The sequence below is a fragment of the Alnus glutinosa genome, chromosome 4 (assembly GCF_958979055.1).
Source record: "Alnus glutinosa chromosome 4, dhAlnGlut1.1, whole genome shotgun sequence".
In the NCBI taxonomy this organism is placed as follows: Eukaryota; Viridiplantae; Streptophyta; class Magnoliopsida; order Fagales; family Betulaceae; genus Alnus; species Alnus glutinosa.
In genome coordinates, this window is record NC_084889.1 from 14,699,178 (window position 1) to 14,721,449 (window position 22,272).

Below are 22,272 nucleotides of genomic sequence, written 5' to 3' on the forward strand. Positions count from 1 at the left end.
TCAAGCCAGGAACGTCACCAAGCGCAACATCGGTGTTGAAATCAAAGAGAAGGTAACTGTAGCACCCCGAATTTTAGTCCCCGAATAAAAAGGTTTTAATTTTAGGATTTAGGCCAAATTGTGATATTTTATGGATAAAGTAATTTTTTTTTTTTTTTTTTGAGAAGTAAGAAATTTCATTAAAAGCGCAAGAAGCGAGGATAAAGTAATAATTTTGGAGGAACTTAAGGGAATACGTAAATAACTATGAACATAAATTTTGGTCGGTGAAATTCAAGTTTATAATGGGGGTTTAAAGTATCGGAGGATTTTATTTAGGGTTTAAAGAGTTATCTTAGGTTGTAAGTGAGAAAATAATAATGCTGGTAATGATAATATAAAGTGAGATTTTGATTAGATCGGAGGGTGAAAAGAAAAGGAAAGAAAAACAGGCAATTTCGAAATTAAGGAGATACAATAAGAGGCACAGGTTGTGTGTTGTGGGGGGGGGTTAACATGGATGCTTCACATTATTGGATGAAAAAGATTTAACTTGAATCATCCAACACTGGTCGGGGTTTCATTTCCACAAGACAATGCAACACATCTCAGTGCAGGTTAACTAAGTAAGCAATGAACCATGGTGAAAGAAAATAAGAGTAAATTGCAGCATCACTTTCGAGCTCAAGATGTGACAGTAAAAAGGATTCCATGAAAAATAACATTCAGAAAGTATGAATTAATCCCGAAATGGTAAACTGAAGATGGGCATTTACTTAAAATTATTACAGGGAAAAAAAAAATAAAATGCAACTCACTTATCATTATGTAAGATCTTTCCTATATTCAACATTGCTTGCAAATTCGTGTACCGGTCTTGATACCTGCCAAAAGAAAGTCCTTTGGTTAAAAACACTCAATAAGACTATTGCAACAGAGCCACACACTTCTTGCACAACCAGCAGAAGAACCATAGAAGGTCAAAACTTAACACTAGAAAAGTAAACTAAATTGACCTTAAGCGCCATTACTAACCAAAAGCAGAAGCATAAATTTCCAGTTCAAATGGATATTATATGGTTCTTGATGCACACATCCACTAGGATCAACAAATGGTATATGTGCATGGTGTGCTCCAATGACCTACAAGCATCATGCACTCATGTGGAAGGTCTTCAGACCACATCTCAGGACAGACAAGAACTTCAGGGAAATTTGGTTTCATTTGACACAATTTCTCTGAATGTCACTGAAGAATTTTTCATCATTTGTTTGGCTGACCATTAGTAATACCAGAGCATTCTATAATCTTTTTCATCCAATAACCTGAATCATCGAACACCTCTATAGCTTTAGAAGTCATATCTGCCTCCACAGAGCACTTATTACACATAAATTAGTCATGAAGCATAGTGAAAGGATAAAAAGACTAAAAGCAAGGTACAACAGATACACTATGGCAATAGTTAATGTCATTAATCTCAGAAACTAAGCTGAACTATCCAAGTCTTTCAAATGGAAGGAATGTAACAGGCAATCTCATAGGCACATAACTTAGGACATTCAGACAGCAACAAGTGGCTTTGTTTTTATGATTATAGTCTAAGAATGCATCTCAATACGCCAATATTAAGTTTCAGTAATTTCTGTCAAAAACTGACGTGCGAAATGAGTCAGAGAGTCAATGAACCAAAATATCTGAAGTGCCACAGTAAAAGCATATACGAACAGCACTGACAGTTCCATTGGTGCTTAGAGCCCAGTTCCTGCATTAGATATAAATAGTCAAAATAAGAGGCAGGAAGGTAAAGAGATAACCGAGAAGGCAGTGGCCAAGGGCTCTCTAAAAGGGTTCTATAGAACAAAAAGGTTTTCCTGGAATCTAAATTGCAAGATTCTCAGAAATCACCAACCTCCTTCAGCTATTCTCAGATCTAATAGCAATGTTCATGCGTTTTGGAGTTTCTTCAGGAATACACTGTCATTTATTGCTTTATCATCTAGTTTGCAAATTACTTAGTCTTCGGTTGAAAAGAAAACATTCTAGCAATTATATGTATAGGCATCAGGCTATCAAAGCTATGTTTTTGCAAGAAAAAATACAATACACCTAACAAAGCAATATCGAGAAACAAAGTGGTAGGAGATCAACAGAAAAATGAAGAATTATTTAGAAAATATTCTGGGACAGTTATGCAATAAAAGTAAAAAGGATGAGAACCAAGAAGGTATCACCATTCCAATAGTAATTCTAAGTATTGTTTCACAGCCCTAGTGTAGGAACATTGGAAGTTTGATCCTAATCCAATGTAAGAACAAAGTTACGACAATAATGCATCCCAAAAATTTGAGATTGGCTGGCTTATGTCAACAACTTTCCAATAAAAAAGATCACGTTTCCTTGCTGATTGGGAGTTCAAAACATGCAGGTGCCCAAATCACTTCCTCCCAATTAAGTCAGGCCTTAGTCTTCAAACTTTATAACATTAGCCAAAGTATGAAACGTGTAGAAGATCTTACTTTTTCAAACTTTATCAATTCAGTGAGCCTATGGAGAAATGCAATATTATACGATAGTATTTAACAAGCTCACGTCTAATGAAGATTGAGTAATTGTTAGATTCTTTTATGCCTTTATATGGAAATTAAAGGCCATCAGGCTATTCTCTTGACTCGGGCAATCCCCTCTAGCTAGTCTTAATACTCCTTCTCATTATCATCTAATACGTTCTGCTCGTTCTCATCTTCGGGCTCTCTCAGCGAAGGAGAATGACTACCTGTAACAAAGTGCATGCTTCTTTAAACTTCAGAGCACCACCAGGATGATGGAAATTTTTTGGAATTCCACTTCTGATCAAAATTTTTTTAAAAAAAAAAAAGAAAAAAAAAAAAACCTTGATCTCAGAAAGTGTTTTCCTTTCCGCCCACGTTTCCTCTCTTTGTCAAGCAGCACACCATCTGTAGACCTTCCTGTGTCTTGAATATTAGCTTTATTGCAGCATACCCCTTGGGGCAACACAGCTTTAATAATAAGCGAAGCAGCTGAATGATAGCTCTTCCATCACTTTGACCACATTTTCATAGGACACTCTTATCTCTTCCTTCTCTGAGCTCGGACTGTAGAAGCAGGAGAAGATCGAATTGAGCTTTTGTCTTTTCCTTGTATAATCAGAAAATACTAATTCGTTCTTTTTCCAAAACTAGGTGGCAATAGCAACGCCATTAACAAGCCCATAATAGTCCCTCATAAAGAAAAGCTAACACAACTCAAGCAAAAGAAATTTATTCAATGGTCACTGCTAACTGCTTTTGTTCCATCAAATATCCTGCTTTTTCCCGGATAATTGGGTTTAAATACCCATGGATTTGGTATGAGCCCTATTCCCAATAGATTGCCCCAAAATAGCATATCCAAACTATAAAAAATCCTTTAATGGTATTTCGATAAATTGTCAAAAAAAAAAAAACCCACATACCTACCATTTCTTTATTGGGGTCAATATCAACAATGCAATTCATACAACAATAAACCTAATTCAAATTATAGATATATGACATGATGAAACCTGAATGAATAATGTTCAAGTAAGCATGATGGTCCTCAGTCAAGCATTCTTGAAGTTCAAGAGTGAATAAGTGCAGGCTCACTGGCAGCAGTCTCAAGAGTTCATCACCCTTAGATTACATTGTGGAAGACAATATCTTTTGAATAATTTGCTATGATATAAATGATCCATGCATACTATCATGAAAAATAGATACAAATATTAGGTTAGTACTTAGGACCAGCAATAAGTCTGAAAAAGTTTCTTTTTTCTTTTTTCTTTTTTCCTTTTTTTTTTTTAATAGGGAAATCGAATTTCAATAAAATACTAAAAGGCACACTCAAATATATAGGATATATACAAGAGAAACACCTAACCAGAAAAAGAAAAAAGATAAAATAAAATAAAAAATATATAAAAAAAAGTTATGAAAACAATCATAGGCAGCCATCTACTAAAAGGGGTATTGAAATAAGGCCTTCTAAGTACGCCACTATCTTCAAAGCTTCGATCATTTCTTTCTTTCCAAATACACACATCAAGCAAAGCGGAATCATCTTCCAAACAGCTCCACTTGAAGGACTACCAAACTGCCCTCTTAAGTGAGGAGAATCTTACCTAAAGCCGCCAACCAAGCGATGAAAGTCACTCTCAAATGGGCCTTACTCCCTGCAAAAGTATCTAAAACACTTAGATATTTGTAACCTGTCACAGTAAGGAATCATGGCAGTTGATCTACTGGATTAACTTCTGCCTACCCCACCAAGTCAAGGATCGTAGGGAGTGTTTATGCTATTTTGGGTTCAATCTATTAGGAATAGGGCTGAATTGACAAGACCATGACATTCTTTAGTTTAATCATACAAAATAGCTATAAGAACCACTGAATCTTACGAATTTCACGAAGGATGATGACAACTGAGAAAGAAAATTTTTGAACCTTAAAGAAGATGAGAAATCTCGTTAATCCTCGAGAGGCTTTGACTACAGAAGCAAATGAATAAAATAAAGAATATACGGTGCATCGCATTCTTGAAGAACCCAACAAAAGCATCATGCATAAGGCAGGGGAAGTCCAATTTGAACGAATGACTCTCATCCTTCCAAGCAAACTATTTTTTGTTTTGATCCAGATCATATGTCACATAGCCAATGCTCTTACATAGCAGACATGAAGATAAAGGTAAGTATTTTACTTTTGTTAGGTGAACAATTAGAATAACACCTGTCCAAATCCTTAAGAAAATATGAATAATCAAGGACCACTGATAGGCACCCATATTAGGTTGGTGACCCACTAAACACTGGATGATCACAGGTTGATCGTGCACATTCAGTAGATTTTTACAAAAAGAGCATCAACCTAATGGTTTCTGAATTCATTTAATCATGCCTATTGCATTAGATATGGATAAATACATGGTTTAGCAGCTCATGGAAATGATGTCAAACAAAATCTGACACTAACTACATTACATTTTTTATAAGTGATCGCATTTATTAAATAGCACAAGAGGCGCAATCCAAGTACACATAAAGTATATAAGAGAAACGCTTGGCTAGAAGAAGAAAAAAGATAAAGAAAAACATTAAAGCCAAAAATATTTTAAGTCAAAGGCAGCTGTCCATTGGTAAAGAGACTTGAAGGAAAAAAAATCCTTTAATTCCACAATTGTCCATTTGCAGTCTACAAATTCCAATAATTTCTTTTCCTCCAAATACACCATATAAGACAAGACGGTATGATCTTCCAAATCATAGCATTTGGAAGCTTGCAAAATGCCCTTTCCAGCAAGCGAAAAGGTCTACCACTTGACTAGGCATAACCTAAGCCAACCCTACAAGGCTGAAGATGGTATTACATAGGGCACGAGCCATCCCACAACGGAGTAAAAGGTGGTCCACTAACTCCCCACTCTTCTTACACATATAGCACCAATCAACCACAATGACATGCCGCTTTCTAAGATTATCCATGGTTAATATCTTCTAAGGCAGCCGACCAAGCAAAGAACACCACTCTTAAAGGAGCGATATTCTGCTAAATACTCCTCTAAGGGAAAGGAGTGCTATCATGACGGAAGGACATTGTAGTATGATTTAACATCAAACCACCCTCACTTGGAAGGTATCCACTAAAGCTTGTCTTCACCACCCCGTTTCAATCTAAATGAGTACAACAAATTGAAGAACGAGGTAAAAAAATTCACCTTCTAGTTGTGAGCAACTCTAAGAAATTTAACATTCCACTAATGGGAATCATTGGAAAAATTCCAAATAATATGCCATGAGGCATCCTTACAACGGGCCAAACTCAACAAGTCCAAAAACGTTGCCTTGAGGGCCTGATCCCCACACCAAATGTCATGCTAAAATCTAATTTTAGAAACATCACCGACCTCAAATCTAGTATGACTAGAACTCCCCCAACCCCTCCTAATATTCTTCCATAGTTCCACCACATACGACCCATGAACCTCATTTGAAAACCACCCACCCCACATGCTGCCATATTTAGAATCCACAACCACCCACCATGCAGCTTCTCTCTCATGAACATAATGCCAAAGCTACTTCCACAAAAAAGCTCAGTTGAACAAAAGTAAATTACGAAACCCCAACCCTACTTTAGAGATCGAAGCACACACCTTAGACCAACTAACCAAATGAGATTTGAACGCTTCACCAATACTATCTCACAAAAAGTCCCGCTACAACTTCTCTATGCGGCAAACAAAGAGACATGAAGTAAGAAAGCAAATTAGAAAAAGTACTTTTAATCAAGGTCGCCCTCCCACCATTTGACAAATACATTGTAACACCACCCTGGTCCCTATATAGAGAAGATGAGTGGCCCACATAGAGTGAGTGGTTTATAAAGATAGTCATAAGTGCTAAGTCTCACATTGCCAAGTTATTAGATCAAACTAGGCTTTAAAATGAATTCTAGGGAAACTCCAAATTAATTAGTCATTTTGGGGTGATAGCACAGATGTGGCTAACACTTTTCCTTAGATCGTTACAAATGGTATCACAGACACCAAATAACACCAGGCCATGTGGTACTGGAGCGCTGTATGACTTGGCCCTGACGAGGACGTCAAGAGTTTGAGAGGGGGAGTTTGTAACACCCTGGTCCCATATTGGGAAGATAAGTACCTCACATAGAGTAAATAGTTTATAAAGATAGTTATGAGTACTAAATCTCACATTGCATAGTTATTAGATGAAACTGAGTTTTATAAAGAATTTTAAAGAAACTCCAAATTGACTAGTCCTTTTGGGGTAATAACACAAATGTAGCTAGCGTTTTTCCTTGAGTTGTTACATACATCATCTTCCATCAAGCCAAACAACACTTCAGCTTCTCAATAATGCCATCTCATATAGATTTGGCCTTAAACGAAGCTCCTGGCGAAAGGCCTAGATATTTCATAGGAAGAGAAGAGACACTGCATCCCAAAATGGTAGTCATGCCTTCAACATTATTGGCATTGCCAAGCCGACCAACTTTGGTTTAGCCAAATTAATCCTGAAACCTAAAACCGCTCCAAAGAATAAGAACAAACAATACAAGTTACGAAGATGATCTAGATTTTTCCCGCAAAAGATTAAAGTATCATCCGCAAACAAAAGTTAGGAAATGTTGAAGGCACCAAAATTCCTAGATCCTAGTGAAAAGACTAATAAGAGCCCCACGTTCACCATAGCATAAATCATTCTACTTAACGCATCCATAATTATTTTGGGGGAAAATTACACTTTATCCCCCTGATGTATCCACCTATTGGCAATTTGACGCCCAATGTTCAATTTTTGGTAGATGACTCCCTTGACATTTACCACTTGTGCCAATCTGAACCTTTCTTCCACTTAGTCCATCTAAAGTGACGGAAAGAGGGTCAAGTGCAATACTTGTGACCACTTAAAGCTCAGCTTTCCAAAATACCCCTTCTATTCAAAACACACTATTTCATTTAATTATTCAAAAACACACCGTTTCAACACCAAGAACACATTCTCCAAATTGCACCGGACCGACCAGCATGCCAGTTACTATGTGTGAGAGTGTAGAGCGGAACCCGTAGCTCTCCTTTCTCTTGTTTCTCTACTGTCTCTTTTCTCTTGTTTTTCTTTTGTACAAAAAAAAAAAAAAAAAAAAAAATCCTCAGATCCGTTCCCTTCCTCCAAAAAAAAGTAAAACAAGAGCATTATGTTATTCAATTTTCACCAAAGTCAAGAACCGGCTTAAACCATAAACTTAAACTTACAACTCAACAAATTTTAACACTGAATTTGTCACCCCTAAAAAACCTAATGTATAACAATGCCTTAATACCTCCGAGAAGAAAAAGGTTATGAGATGCAAAAATCATTGCAGGATGATGTGAGATCTGAAGTCACAACTAAGCATTACAAATCTTTTGAAGGACACGTGCAGTCATGTGCAGGAGCAGAGTGTATGGAGCTGCTAATAATTGCAATCTTTCTCCATGTTCTACTCACCTACCATGGCCATCTCTCTTCATCTTGCTTATTCAAATATTTTGGCACAAGCAGAGCACATGAGAGTGACATAAACAAATTTGGCCACTGTAAAGAAGAAAAACGTCTCTTACCTTCCCCTCTTTTGACTGCAGCAAGAAAAAGAAAAAGGGACCAACAGGACGACGAGCAGCTGCTATAAGCTTCAACTATAAAACTTTTGTTTTATATATATATATATATATATTGCTTGTTCGAGAAGCTGTTGTCAGCTTCCCTTTAATAAAATAAAACTTTTGCTCCAGAGCTGGCTAGGTGCCGTAGAAAACTCTCTCCAGCTCTCAATCTCCCCACAATCACTTCTCCATACTATTTTTATTCATTTAAAAAAAGAAAAAGAAAAAGAGTGTAGTGGACGCACCAATATGACCTGGAAACCCTTCTCATGCTAGTGATGAACTTTATGTGCCAGGTTTGGATAAGGACAAGGAGGAAAGGTTTAGCCTAATGTGCCACATCGACTGAAAAAAGGAACCAGCAAATACTTTCTACAAGCCACATGCATCGCCTGCCGAGAAGAGCTGTCATGTGGCCCTTATTCGGTCACATCTCTCAACCAATAGCAATCAAGCTCACAAAGCCACTGAACACTCCAGAACTGCCACCCTCGCCGTCAAATTACGTGCATGGTATTTCCTTATTAAGGAAAACTCATGTCTTCTGCTAGCCTTTCTTACGTCTCCACGTTGCCTCCCATGGAAAGAAAATCGTGTCTTGCATATTATAGAATAACTTTCCAATTCTCCAATATTTCTCTCTTCTTCCGCGCATTCTTCATCAAGATACTCTGTTTTTCAATACAGGCCTTTGCAAGCTTAAATTCATGGCATCATCCTGGGTTTCCTAAAATAAAATCATCCCGTGTGATGATTTAAGAGATGGGTTTCCTAAAAGGAAATCATAGTTTCTCATTTCCCTAGCAACTCTGTAACATGAGTTGGCTACAAGCTGGTACAAGACCCAGTTCGCAAGCTTGAGATTCTGAGAAACACCATTGGAAATCGGGTGACCCACGTCTCGAACCCAAGTGAAATGGTGCACCAATAGTTATATATAAGTTCCATGGTTTGCAGGCTGACTGCGGTGGCTGGAACTAGAAGTGTATGTGTACTGTACTGTGTATATGGGGGAGTGATGGGAGACGTGGGTGCTGCATGTGCCATGTGCTGCGCCGGTTGCTACAAGGTTTGGGGGTGAACCCCACGGTTTCCAAGGTCGATGAGGACGAGGCTGCCATGACCAATTAGTTGTCAAGAATGAAAGGTCTCAACGAAGGACATCTCCATGACGGTCGGGTGCAGTTTCCGGCGTCGACGACAAGTTGTTCGACTGGTTGGAGAGAGTCATGGCCACCCATATTTCTGGTGAATTGGTCGGAAACATGTAAGATGGAAGTGGATGGGTTTTTCTTTTCTTGACACGTGTAAGATGAAAGTGGGATAGATTTTTCTTTTCTTTTGGGTTGAATGGGGGAGGGGTAAAATTGGAAAGTTGAGCTTTGCACGTGACCTCTTTTCCGTCATTTTTTATGGACTAAGTGGACGGAAGGTCTAGATTGGCACAAGCGGTAAACGTCAAGGGGGTCATCTACCAAAAATTGAACATTGCATGTCACATCGACAATAGGTGGATATTTTAAGGGGGTAAAGTGTAATTTCCCTTCTTCTTTTTTTTTTTTTTTTTTTATAGGTAAGTAGAAACTTAACGCATCCATAACAATAACGAACAAAAGGTCTCCCTGTCTCAAGCCATGGGAACTATTAAAAAAGCCCGTCAAAGTGTCGTTCACCAAAACAGAAAAGCGTACCGAAGAAATACAATGCACTATCCAATTAGACCATTTCTCCCCAAAACTGCATCTCCTCAGCATATACAGCAAAAAATCCTAATTAACATGATCATAAACCTTTTCAAGATCCAACTTGCATAGCACACCTAGATCCCCAGATATAATCATGACATCAAGGGACTCATTGGCAAAGAGAAAAGAGTCTAGAATCTGCCTATCCCCGACGAAAGCATTTCTGAGGCTTGGAAATGATCTTCTCTATTACCATTTTCAACCTATTAGCCAGAACTTGGGCAACAAATTTGTAAACTCCACCCACTAAGTTAATAGGAAGAAAGTTCTTAAGATCAACGGCCTTAGGTTTCTTCGGAATAAGAATGAAGGTGGCATTTTAGTGTTATCATCAAATGATAGAAGAGTGTCAATTATATGTTGCTACCACAACTGTGCTCATTGAGCTCATCTACACAATCTTTTACCAGCTTCATTAAAAAGTAAAAAGACCAATCCCATCCAACAATTTTTATTTTTTTTTGATAAGTAATTGCAATTTATAAAACTAAGCGCAGAGAGGCGCAACCCTTATACACGGGAAGTATACAAGAGAACCCCTAAAAGGGACGAACAGAGAATAATTTTAAAAAGTCTACATAAGTAAAAACATTCAAGCTATGATGGGACGCTATCCAAATATATAACGTATTGAGCAACCGCTTTCGTAACTCCACCATAGATGTCTCTATATCTTCAAATAGCCGTGCATTCCGCTCCATCCAAATACACCACAATAAGCACAGAGGAGCTAACCGCCAAACTTTTTTAGCACGACCATACCCAATCGCCGCCCCCTAACTATTCAACAACTCCAACACCGTTCATGACATAACCCACTCTACCCCAAATAAAATAAGAATGTAGCTCCAAAGATCCCGGGTGATTTCACAGTGAAGCAACAAATGATCAATAGACTCCCCACTCTTCTTACACAAACAACACCACTCAATCACTATAACATTCCTCTTCCGCAAGTTATCATGCGTCAATATTTTGTCCAAAGCTGCTGACCATACGAAAAAAGCCACCATTGTTGGAGCCTTAACACGCCATATATTCTTCCAGGGAAAAGATGGGTCATCTTTCCTAATAAGCTCTTCATAGAAGGATCTCACCTCAAATAAACCTTTTTTAAAGGGATTCTACACTAACCTATCACCCTCTCCATGTTGAGCCGAAATGGAGTACAGTCGATCGAAGAAAGAAAGGACCATATCGATCTCCCAATCCTAGATTTGTCGTGTAAAAAGAACATTCCAACAAATTAATTCACCCCTACTTCCAATTTAAATACAAATGAGGCTCTATTATCCACAAAAAAAATTAAATCAAATAGGATGTTTTATGTACATGACAATTTTTTTTTTTTAAGTAATAAATTTTATTAAAAAAAACGTAAAGCACCCCTACGTACACAAGAAGTATACATAGGAATAATCAAAACTGCCCACAAGAAGAAACTCAAATAAACCTTCAACCCTAAGACCCTCAAACCCAAAAACCACATGGAGCATACACATTACAGTACGTGAGCCTTGCCTTTCCCTCGTCGAGAAGACACACTTGCATCACCGTAGTTAATAGAGTTATTTAGATTCAACACCTCCCTCCTACCTTTGTTTTTTGGACGCGCAAGCTTTACAGTCTGAAGAAGGTCCTCTTCAATGGGATCCTTTTGTACATGACAATTGACTGGATTTGTCAATCCATTGAGCTAGGCAACAGCCTACCACTTGTGTAACCATCGAGGCAAGAGTAGCAAAGTTTAACCACTTATTATTATTTATTTTTTTTCTTTTACAAAGAGGAAACCTTTCAAGGCAGGGCCACTTCGTATATCCACCCTGGTCAGGTAAACCTCAGACCTGAGTAAAACGCCCCCTCCACACGAATCGGATAATACTCCGGCTTCGACAGCGGGCTGACCTCAAAAAATTGTTTGCACTCAAAAGGATTAGAACCTTATACCACATGGGACTACGACTCAGACCAACGCCTTACCACTTGAGCCAACCCCTTGGGGTTACAAATTTTACACACTTATGTATTATAATCAATTTTTGTGCCTCAAAAAGGAAGCGCATAACACGAAATTAAGACCTGTTATGAGAAAGTACAACTGAGTCAAAAATAAAATTCAAAACAAAATGAAAATGTCAATGACAAGTTCAATTCGACAAAAAATGAAAGTTAACAACCAAAATGAGAATAAACCTTGATCCTCCAAGGACATTAACATGGTTTCAAATAACAGCTTTAGTTGGCAGGGAACTAGTTCTGAATACCAACCCAATCATCATAAGAGGAGTTGTTGGTAGTATTATTGTCTTGATCCTCATATCCACAAAAGCATGCCAACTTCTCACTCCTCATCATACACCTTTTTATTGATGGCTTAGTAGTTTATATATATATATATATATATATATATATATAGATAGATATATAAGTAATTGAGATATGATTAAATGCGTAAAGCATCCCCATGTACACGGGAATTATATAAAAGAAACCACCTAACTAGTAGGGACAAAAGAATAAGAAAATCATGATAACTAATCATCAAAGGAGAAACATATGTAGTTGTCCAAAGAAATATAGTATTGAAAAATAAAGACTTAATCTCCTCCAAAATTCTCTCGCACTCCTTAAAACTCCTAGTAGTAGAAGACATAAAGTAGTACAAACTGCTCTTAGCAATGAAAGCAAAGAGAAATTTCTAAGAAACCCTCCTTGTGCAATTTAGTCCATTTGGAGATGAAACAGTAGACAACTTTATCACACCACTATCTAGGGATGGTTCCAGTAGGTGAGAATGACAATTGGAGTCCCTATATCATGTCTCTAACAAACTTAGAGAAGAAATAAGAATCAACCAAAATTTCAAATCAAAGAAGATTCTCAATTGCTAAAACCTCTCAAGCAAATACACATGCTTCCAGACAATCAATTTTTTTTTTCTATATATATAATTAATCAAGATGTCATTAAAAGCGTAAGGCGCCTTAGGTACACAGGAAGTATACATGAGAAGTCAGAGACTTTTTAACCAAACAGGTAACAACAAAAATAGAGTTAGCACCACCTTCCTACTCCCCTCACTGACTCTCCCCGAATGAGCATACCCAAGTGGTTCCAGCGATAATGTTCATGGTGGACCTGCCATTCTTTGTCTCTACTGTTTGCCTAGAAATCAGTCACTTGCTCAAAGAAAACAGTCAGGGGCTGTTAATGAGTCCATCATTGCCATTTGACTGTATGTCCATAATTCCTCACCCCTCCCCCCCCATTCCCTTGGCACACGCGCGCATGTCTGTATGTGTATCATAAAGAGGGAAAAAAACTGTAAGTTTCCATGTAGATAATTCTCATAGCAATATGAAATTCTCCTTCCCCCCAGTCCCCAAAGAGAAAATCTTAGGACGAAGCTCTCATTTTACCTATCTTTTTACTTCTACATAGTACTATAAATTGTAATTTTCAGTACCTTAAAATCTCCCATTTGTCTTGTATCCTGTCAAACTGTCAAGAACCAAAATTGACGATATTCAAGTAAACCATCTCAGAATATAGAAATTAGTCCATCAACACAACCGCGTCCATCCTAAAGCCTTGAAAGACTCTCATGCATTCTTATTTCCATATTGACAAAAATGAAGCTAAGAGGAACATTTACATGATCTACACAAAATGGTTTGCATCGTAAGCTGCTAAAGCTCTTGCCTACTACCCTGGAAATGAAAAAAATAAACTCTATCCTCAACCCCTTCAATTCTTTCAAAGAAATGGACTTGGTAATTGGCTTTTGGACCAGTTGGAAAACAGGCTTCCAAGATTCATTCTCTTATTATGAGTTCTAACTTCCTCACTCACCCACTGACCAAGGAGCTAGTAGTATTGCGCATCATACACCGATGCTTCTACCATGTTGTGTGCACTAAACACTCTATTTCCTCTGTTATAGCGTTCTAGTCTTGTTGTTGCTCCTTTGTGTGGGGAAAGGAGCAGAGGTATACACAGTTGACTTAGTGAACTGAGCTCAAGTGGTTTCAGTAGATTAAGCCGTCTATGTCAAGCCCCTCAGAAGGAAAGAGTTGCTAAATCTGTCAGTCACAAGAGGCCTCCCTTACTCAACTAGAATAAATAGGGTCAGGAAGTGAATGCCGAGTCCTCTACAGGGACTCCAAATCACAAAGTAACAAACAAAAAGTCATAGAATCAAGCTTATCTAATATTCAATGCCCCATTCCCACTAGCTTGATAATGCGGATTATCAGATCCTACGCATAAATAAACAACCAAGGCAAACACTAATATCCTGGTGCATCATCCGTGTCACAGATGTTTGGAATTTACAAGCATAAGCAATCAGTTGAAATGAGGAAACAATTAAAAATAAATAAAAATTCAAGGAAAACAAAAAGGAAGTTCCATGGCTTGCACCAAGAACAATACCATTGGTCTTCAGTCAAGATCTTCCTGTCTGGTCTCTGATTGGAAGTTCTGATTTCCTCTACTTCCAGAATTCCCTTCACCATCATTGCTTGCGTTGTTGTTGACACTCCCACTATTGCTCGTCTCAGCAGGTGACCCGAACGCCCTAAATGGCCATGGAAATGGCAATGAGATCCTAAACCTCCGCTCTGCCGTCCTCGGGGTCTGTGGAGTCTCTTCAGAAGCCCCATCCTGACTCTGATCGGCAATACCACTGCTACCAGCACCAGCACCAGCACCAGCACCCCCTGTCTGATTCCCAGCCCCCGAGGACACGGACCTTCTGAGAGTCCTTTGCTCGTAATCGGGGTCATCGGTTGGCAGCTCATGGCGACACACAGGACAAGAATTATGCAGTTCCAACCAAGGCAGAATACAATCCGCATGGTAAATGTGCTTGCACGGCATCTGCTTGGCCTCCTCGTCCAGCTCGAACGTGTCCTTACACACCGCGCACTGCCACGAATCTGAAGCCAACAAATCCTCCGAGATCTTAACGTCCGGCAACGCCTGGATGGCCGATTTCGATGCCGGAGGCGTCCCGTACCGGTTTGGATCGTTCTCAGCCAGCTGTTGGATCAGTTGTTCGAGACCGGGTCCAAAGAAATAGTCGCCAAGATTGATGTTGGGGGCGCCGACACCGCCACGGAACCCCGGGTCGCCGCCCGAGTTAATGACGACCTCGACGTTGCCGCCTAGGGTTTGGAGGTAATTCTGAAGGAAAACAAAGGGGTTGAAGGCGTCAGATTCTTCGAAGGGCGAGGTGCGGGTGGTGCCCGCGGAGGCGCCGAAGAGGGCGGGGAGATCATTGAACATGGGGACAGCGTTGGGGGAGGCGGAGAAGAGGAGGGGATGCGCGGCGGGGAAGTCGGAGGAGGAGGAAGTAAAGAAGGAATTGTGGAAGGGCATGGGGTTTGGGATAGGGTTGGGGTTTTCGAGTTCTTCGAGAAAGCCGTCATGGCAAACGGGGCAGGAGAGATCGGAGGTAGGAGAGGGGATGAGGGTCACCGTACGGTTGCACTGGTGGCAGAAGTAGAGCTGAGGCGCCGCTGCGGTGCTGGTGGCTGCGCCGCCTCCGCCAACGGGGTTTCCGCCAGAATTAGACATTTTCAAACCAACCGCGAGAGAGAGAGAGAGAGTCGCACCAGTTACGGGGAGACGGAAACGATGTAGACCACAGCCTTCACATGAGTTTGAACGGCGTTAAAATATCATTAAGAGAAAGTTTGGTTTGTATAAAATTTCGTGTGAAATTATAACCGCCAATGGCGTGTAGTTGTTCGGGATAGCACGCGCCTTTATGGGAAGGTGAGGAGGCGGGGGGCCCTTTTTTTTAATCTGGTTTGAAGTGTTGAAAACAAAATACTGGAGAAAGTCTGTAAGTCTTCTCCTGTCCTTTTCTCCTGCATTTAATTTTAGAGAACTTCACTTGTGATCTCTAAACTTTCAACCTTTTTAAAAGAAGATATATAAACTGTAAAACATCCCAATTTAGAGTATTCATTTTTCAGAGTTTTTCATTAGAATTTTTCGTTAAATCTTGTCAAAATACCCCTCCTTTTTTTAAGACAAAAAAAGGGATAATTATATTTTTTCCCCCATCAACTACTAGCCATTATTAATATGCCCCCATGAACTGACACATCGACCAAAAGAAAGTATCCAACTACCATTTTTACATAGTTTGCCCCATTCCTTCAGTCAAACCCGTTAACTCGAACGGTCAAAGGGTCATGTGCGCCTCACGTGTCGTCTAAGCCAATTTCCTTTCCATTTTGCCCTCAGCCTTAGTTGTTTAACGAATCTGAACAAAAAAAATAAAAACAATTCAAAAGAGGAACACTCGAAGCTTCTTCACATCATTTTTGTATCTCCCACTTCAACTCGAAACAGCAGGAGTTCTTGAGGAGTCGACTTAAAGAGTAACAATATCGTGTTCACTGAAGAGCGTCTGGGGAGCCCTTGTGCCGATGTGGACTACGTGCACCTTTGAAAACTTCCTTCACCGACGACAACTTCAGCTGTTTGTTTACGGTTGTATTAACTTTGAGGTAAGCATTTTTTCCATAGATCTGTAACTTTAAAGATTGGGTTTCGGACGTGATGGGTTCTTCTATTATATTCCGTAGATAATGGGTAATTTCTTTTAGGATTTGAAAGTTTAGATCTTAGATCTGGATTCTTGTTTTTGGAATTTTTTCTTTTGTTGTTGTTGAGCTATTTCTTGTTTTTGCCCGAGCTGTTTTTGGGTGGGTTTTTTTTGCCCGATCTGTTTCTTCATTGCATATTTTTTGTTTTTGGGTTAAGTCAAAAACATACTATGTAATGCTATGTTATTGTGTATGATGGAAGTTTATAGATAGTAGATAGTAGTTTTGAGAAGTGAGTTCCTTCTTGTTTTGGTAGTTACGATTTTGCTTTTGTAGAACTTTATTGGCCCCTTTGTTTGAATGTGTATAACGGTGCATGTGCTTGTGTGAATATTTATGTCTGACTATAATAATTTGTCAGAAAGTATTAACCACGGTGTGCTTCATGTGCTAAAATATTAACTATTGTATGGTTCATTAACTATTGAACACAATGACATTATAGTTAATACTTTCATATCTTATTGTCACTAATGTTAAATTCAATCAAAAGCAACGGCAAGCATAAGAGATATGAAGTATTAACTTTGTGGTATAAAGATACTCAACATAGTGACATTATAGTGTATGGTGTTTATGCTCTGTTGCTTATATGGAATAGGTAATAATCACATCTACTTATCAAAAAAAAAAGATAATAATCACATCTAGAAAATCCAATATATACTTTGCTTATATTTATTAAATCAAAATCAATACTTATGAAATGCTAATATGAACTTCATAATATCATTTACAAAGCACTTAAATGCTAATGACATCTTCTACCAAATGTGATTGATGCCTTGAAGGTGTCATTATTCATGTGATCATTGTGCATCCGAATGTTGGTAATATGAACATCGTTCATCCAAATGTGGCTAATATGAACATTGTGCATCCGAATGTGGCTAATATGAACAGTGTGCATCTGAATATGGCTAATATGAACATTGTGCATTCGAATGTGATTGATGTCTTGAAGATGTCATTATTCATGTTCCCATTGTGCATCCGAATGTGATTGATGCCTTGAAGGTGTCATTATATAGACCCTGTTTCGCTTGTATTGCATTCAACACTTTACAACTCAAAATATCAGTGAGTAGCCAACATTAATAGTGTTAATGTAGTCTATAGCTTGTTAACTACCTAAACTTATGAAAATAACATTCAGTCCCACATTAATAGTGTTAATTATGTTAGTAAAGTGGTACCAACTCTTAATTATAATTGGCCTTTTATTTAATGTTTTTTAACGTTGATAAACTAACTTGATTTTATGGCCTTTAACTTGAATAGGCTAGTCGGTCGTGTAAATTCTTCCAATGGAAAGATACTGACATGTGTGACCATGCCAAATGATTGTTGGGTCGTTTGCAACACAAATTTACGACTCAGAACAAACAGATTACGAAATTGAATGTGAAGTTAGACATTGAAGCAATTCGATATGAGATGCAAGTGAAACAGTCCAAGACAAATATTCAACTTTTGGCAATTTCCTGGGTTTTTTTTGGTATCTTTGTAGCTGTGTTTTGGGCAACTATTATGTTGTATGTAATGGACACTTGAACTACAAATGGCTACCATGAAAAAAATGATTTATGTAACTTTGTTATTCAATATGTTAGTTTGAAACTTTGTAGTGTATTGTGTATTGGTAAACTTTGTAATGAGTCGTGTATTGTTAAACTATGACTAATATATTGGTAGACTTGTAATGGCTAATGTACTTGTAATGTAATGTTTGTAATAACTAATGTTCAAATTTGAATGCGGTTGGTAGCTCAATGCCTTACTTTGTAATGTGTGTTGTATTGACTAATGTACTTGTAATGTTTGTAATAAGATGTTTATTTGAATTCAGTTGGTAGCATATGGTAGTTCAATGCCCTACTTTGGTTTGGGTTGACAGTTCATGGTGGCATTTTGACAATTATAGTTAGTTCATGTGGGGAAAATATAAATAATCCGTACTATTAAACGGCATGAAATTTGGTATTGGTGATTGTAAATTGATCAGTATAACACAAAAGTTTGACAACCCCAAACTGATTCAATATTGCATGTTTATTTGGCCTGAATTCTCCAACAAACCTAAAGTACAATATTTCCAACATACCAAAAAAGGGGTAGTTTCCAACCACAAGACCAATATAGTTCATCAATATATATTTTACATGATACCTACACCAACTCCAAATTGAATAATTACATTCCTTCTAGAAACAACAACTTTATTTGGCCTTTCATCTCCAACAAACCTAAACAACAATATTTCCAACAACGAACATAACATAGGTCATCAACCTAGATTTCCTACAAACCTAAACACATGCACAACAATCCTGTCACCAACATCAACATCATGAAACCAACATAGTCCACATAACCAACAACAACAACAACCAATTGTTTCCAACAACAACAACAACAAATTGTTTCCAACAGCATCATAAAAAACAACATACAAACATTGTTGCTCCATAAGTACAAATTCAAGAACTCCAAGGACACCCCTTGGCCTTACTAACACAACCATAATGTCAAACTGTCACTTCATACATAATCAACAACACCAAAATGTTCCCTGCTCTTTTCCAACCAACCTAAACACATGCACAACAATATTTTCAATATCCCATAAAGGCTGCCATATTGGTCTTTTCCCTTTGTCTTTGTTCTTGGCTTCCATACGCTGGATACCCTTCTCAACAGTTGGTACCAGCACTCTTGCAGATCTCCTTGAAGGTTCCCGAATGACCTCCTTATGCCCTAGCAGGTTCCCAAATGACCACTACTGGTGCAGTTGTTGGTTGACGGGCATCCTCTGTGAGATCAACAGTTGGTATTTTTTTATTGGGATCCGGCTTCTTAAACATAGCTAACAACCTACCAGATCTTCTTGTAGGTGCACCATGATATCCAAGGCCCAATGTCTTTTGTTTGGGAGGTGCAGTTGTGGGTTCAGTGACCTATGCAACACATGAAGAGTTAATAAGTCGATGTGGTATTTAATTATAAATAAAGTTTTATGTGTTCATGTGTGTATCTACATACATTTGTGGGGTTTCCTTTTCCTGATGGCCGAGTATGCATTGAGTTAGCTTTTGTCTTAATCCTTTTGGTAGAAGGAGACTGCATATGCAACATAGTCATTAAAAATAACACAAATATATAATACAATAATAACAAATGTTATTGATACATACAGCAACAGTACTAGATGCGATTCTTTTGCTGGGCCTTGGAACATGAGGTGCAAGTGTAGATGACTGTGTAGGCTGTGAATTGTCAGCAATTGGCTGAGAAGGAATCTACAACACAAAACAACCAAAGTTAGGAAAATCATTACCTGTGTTGGCAATGACATTTTATTATAAACATATGTTAAGGATATATACTTACATCATCAAAGCTCAACTCTGTTGCAATGCTCGTGGGTACATTTATTCACGATTTGCTTGGAGTGGACACCCTCTTCCTTCTAGGGCAAGTCCTAACGTTGTGGCCAACCGCCCTGCACTTTGAACATCTCATGGTCACACCACCCTTTCTCATGAAATATGGATTTCTTGGATTATCAGGACCCCTTCTCCTCACCTTCTTGGGCCTGCTTGGGGCAGCTCTAACAACAGGTGGGTCCACCTCATCTTAGCCAGTTCTGACCCATTGGTCCTCGCTTGGCATCAGGTATATCATTGGTTCGTAAGCCATTTTGTAATACTCAACACCATAATATTGATGCAGGTACTGTTCAGGCTTAGAGAAATGATATAAAATGACTGAGATGACATGTGGGCATGGAATGCCAGTCATGTCCCACTGCTTGCACCCACAACTACGGTGCGTCAAGTCAACCACAAATAAGCCATAACTGCACTTCACTTCATAGAGCCCCACCCCAGCATAATGTGAAGTGTACTCTGCAACATCCTTTCCACACTGCTCCAACTTTGCCAATATCTTTAGGCACCACTCCCCTACATACTCCCTTATTCCCTGCCTCTTCTTCTAGTATCGCTTCATCAACTTCTTCCTAATCATCTCCAGCATGGTAATGATTGGCTTGTCTCGAGCTTTGATGATGTAGGAGTTGAAGCACTCACATAAGTTGTTTATGATCAAGTCGCACTTCGAGGTGATGTCAAAAAAAGCCCTAGCCATATATGGGGGTCAATCTTCTCCACATAAGCATGAGGAGCTGCACTCAATTTCTTCATAGCCTCCATTTCCCTTTGGAAACCATGAACAGTATATGCAACAGCTGCTTTCCACAACTTGTCTTCTAGCACCGGTCCTTTATGCCCTTCACCCCTAAAGTTGGCATACAAGTGTCTCATATATATGCGATGCGGTGCACTTGGTAAGACTGCCTCAAAGCTTGGTATCAACCCTTAGGCAGAAAACAACAAAAGACTATATGAAAATAGAAAAAGGAGTTCACGCCATGAAAGTTAATGCACAAATGAAAATGTATGAAAAGACAATAACTTAATATTTAAACTAAGCAAACATACATACCTTTTGCCTGTCAGAAATGAATGTCCATCCAGTAGAGTCGGTTGGGCAAAGGTCACCCATTAAAGTCTCTAGAAACCAGGACCAACTATCCTTGGTTTTAGCTTCAACCACCGCAATTGCAATGGGATAAATATTGTCATTTGGATCTCTTCCCACAGCAGCCAACAATTGACCTCCATAACATCCCTTAAGAAAGTAGCCATCAACATCTATCACAGGCCTACAAGCCTTTCTAAAACTCTTATTGCATGCTGCCAAAGACATATACAACCTTTGAAAAGTAGGTGGGACATCTAAGGTAGGCCTGCAACTTTCATCAACATTGTACTCCCTCGATTCAACTGCCTCACTGTTGCACAATAATCCCATAGCCGCATGTACTGATCCTTGTACTTACCTTTTATCTGTTGTTTAGCCTTCACCTTAGCCCTGTACAGTTGTCTGGTAGTGACATCCACATTCCATCTCCTTTTTACATCATCATATAGAGCTGGAAGTGCATAGTTTGGCTGTGTCTTAAATTTGTGGACCATTCTATCTGCAATCCACCTAGACATTACAATCAAAGACTTGTAACATCGTGTACATTGGTGCTTAAGGTCCAGTGACCTAAGCATAAAAGTCATCTCACCCGTTACCAATGAGCCATAAACTCTCCAAGGACAACCCCTTGTCCCTACTCCTACACACACCAATCACATGGTCCCCATCATTTTTTGTGAACACAAAATCCTTCCCCCTAAACAAATTGTATTCCCTCACAGCTTTCCTAAACTGAGCAACCAATTCAAATGACATACCAACATCCAAATGTGGGTCTTCCATGTCCACATCCTCAAACTGAGAAGTCTTAGTAACACACTTAGCCCTACTAGCCGCCTTATATTCCTCATCACTTTTAGGGGGGGTAATCAAGATATCACTTCTAGCCAAATTAGAGGATACCTCATCCTTTTTTACATCATCCAACAATTGGCCATCCAAAGTAGCCGGACCACTTGAGCCACCAACATGAGTGGTCTCTGGTTGAGCTGCCTTTTCATTGCCACCCTCATCATGGCAACTCACTACATCACTCTCTCCACCATCATCCTGATCAAAATCAAGAATAAAATCAACATCACGGTTTGATGAACTAGCTTCTAGTTCATCAGCCCCATCCCATGCATCATCATCATCACTCATCAATGACCTATAATATGGGGCATTT

General features: G+C 38.8%; 1 protein-coding gene across 2 annotated transcripts; it reads right to left on the reverse strand.

The window, feature by feature from the left end:
• Nucleotides 1-623: 623 nt before the first annotated feature.
• On the reverse strand, nucleotides 624-15,632 carry LOC133865531 (E3 ubiquitin-protein ligase RING1-like). Of its 2 annotated transcripts, XR_009899765.1 has the most exons (3): nucleotides 14,368-15,632; nucleotides 1,015-1,305; nucleotides 624-863 (listed from the first exon to the last, which is right to left on the reverse strand). XR_009899765.1 is itself a non-coding variant. In XM_062301954.1 (2 exons), exon 1 carries the CDS (start codon nucleotides 15,511-15,513, stop codon nucleotides 14,377-14,379), a length of 1,137 nt encoding a protein of 378 aa, XP_062157938.1. In that variant the 5' UTR covers nucleotides 15,514-15,630; the 3' UTR covers nucleotides 624-863; nucleotides 14,368-14,376. The 2 variants fall into 2 exon arrangements, 1 of the variants encoding a protein (XP_062157938.1); XM_062301954.1 differs by lacking the exon at nucleotides 1,015-1,305 and having other exon boundaries at nucleotides 14,368-15,630.
• Between the last annotated feature and the right edge of the window lie 6,640 nt (nucleotides 15,633-22,272).

Bases quoted from the DNA above. Each gene is read 5' to 3' on its own strand.
- LOC133865531 (XM_062301954.1), bottom strand. From the start codon at position 15,513: ATGTCTAATTCTGGCGGAAACCCCGTTGGCGGAGGCGGCGCAGCCACC.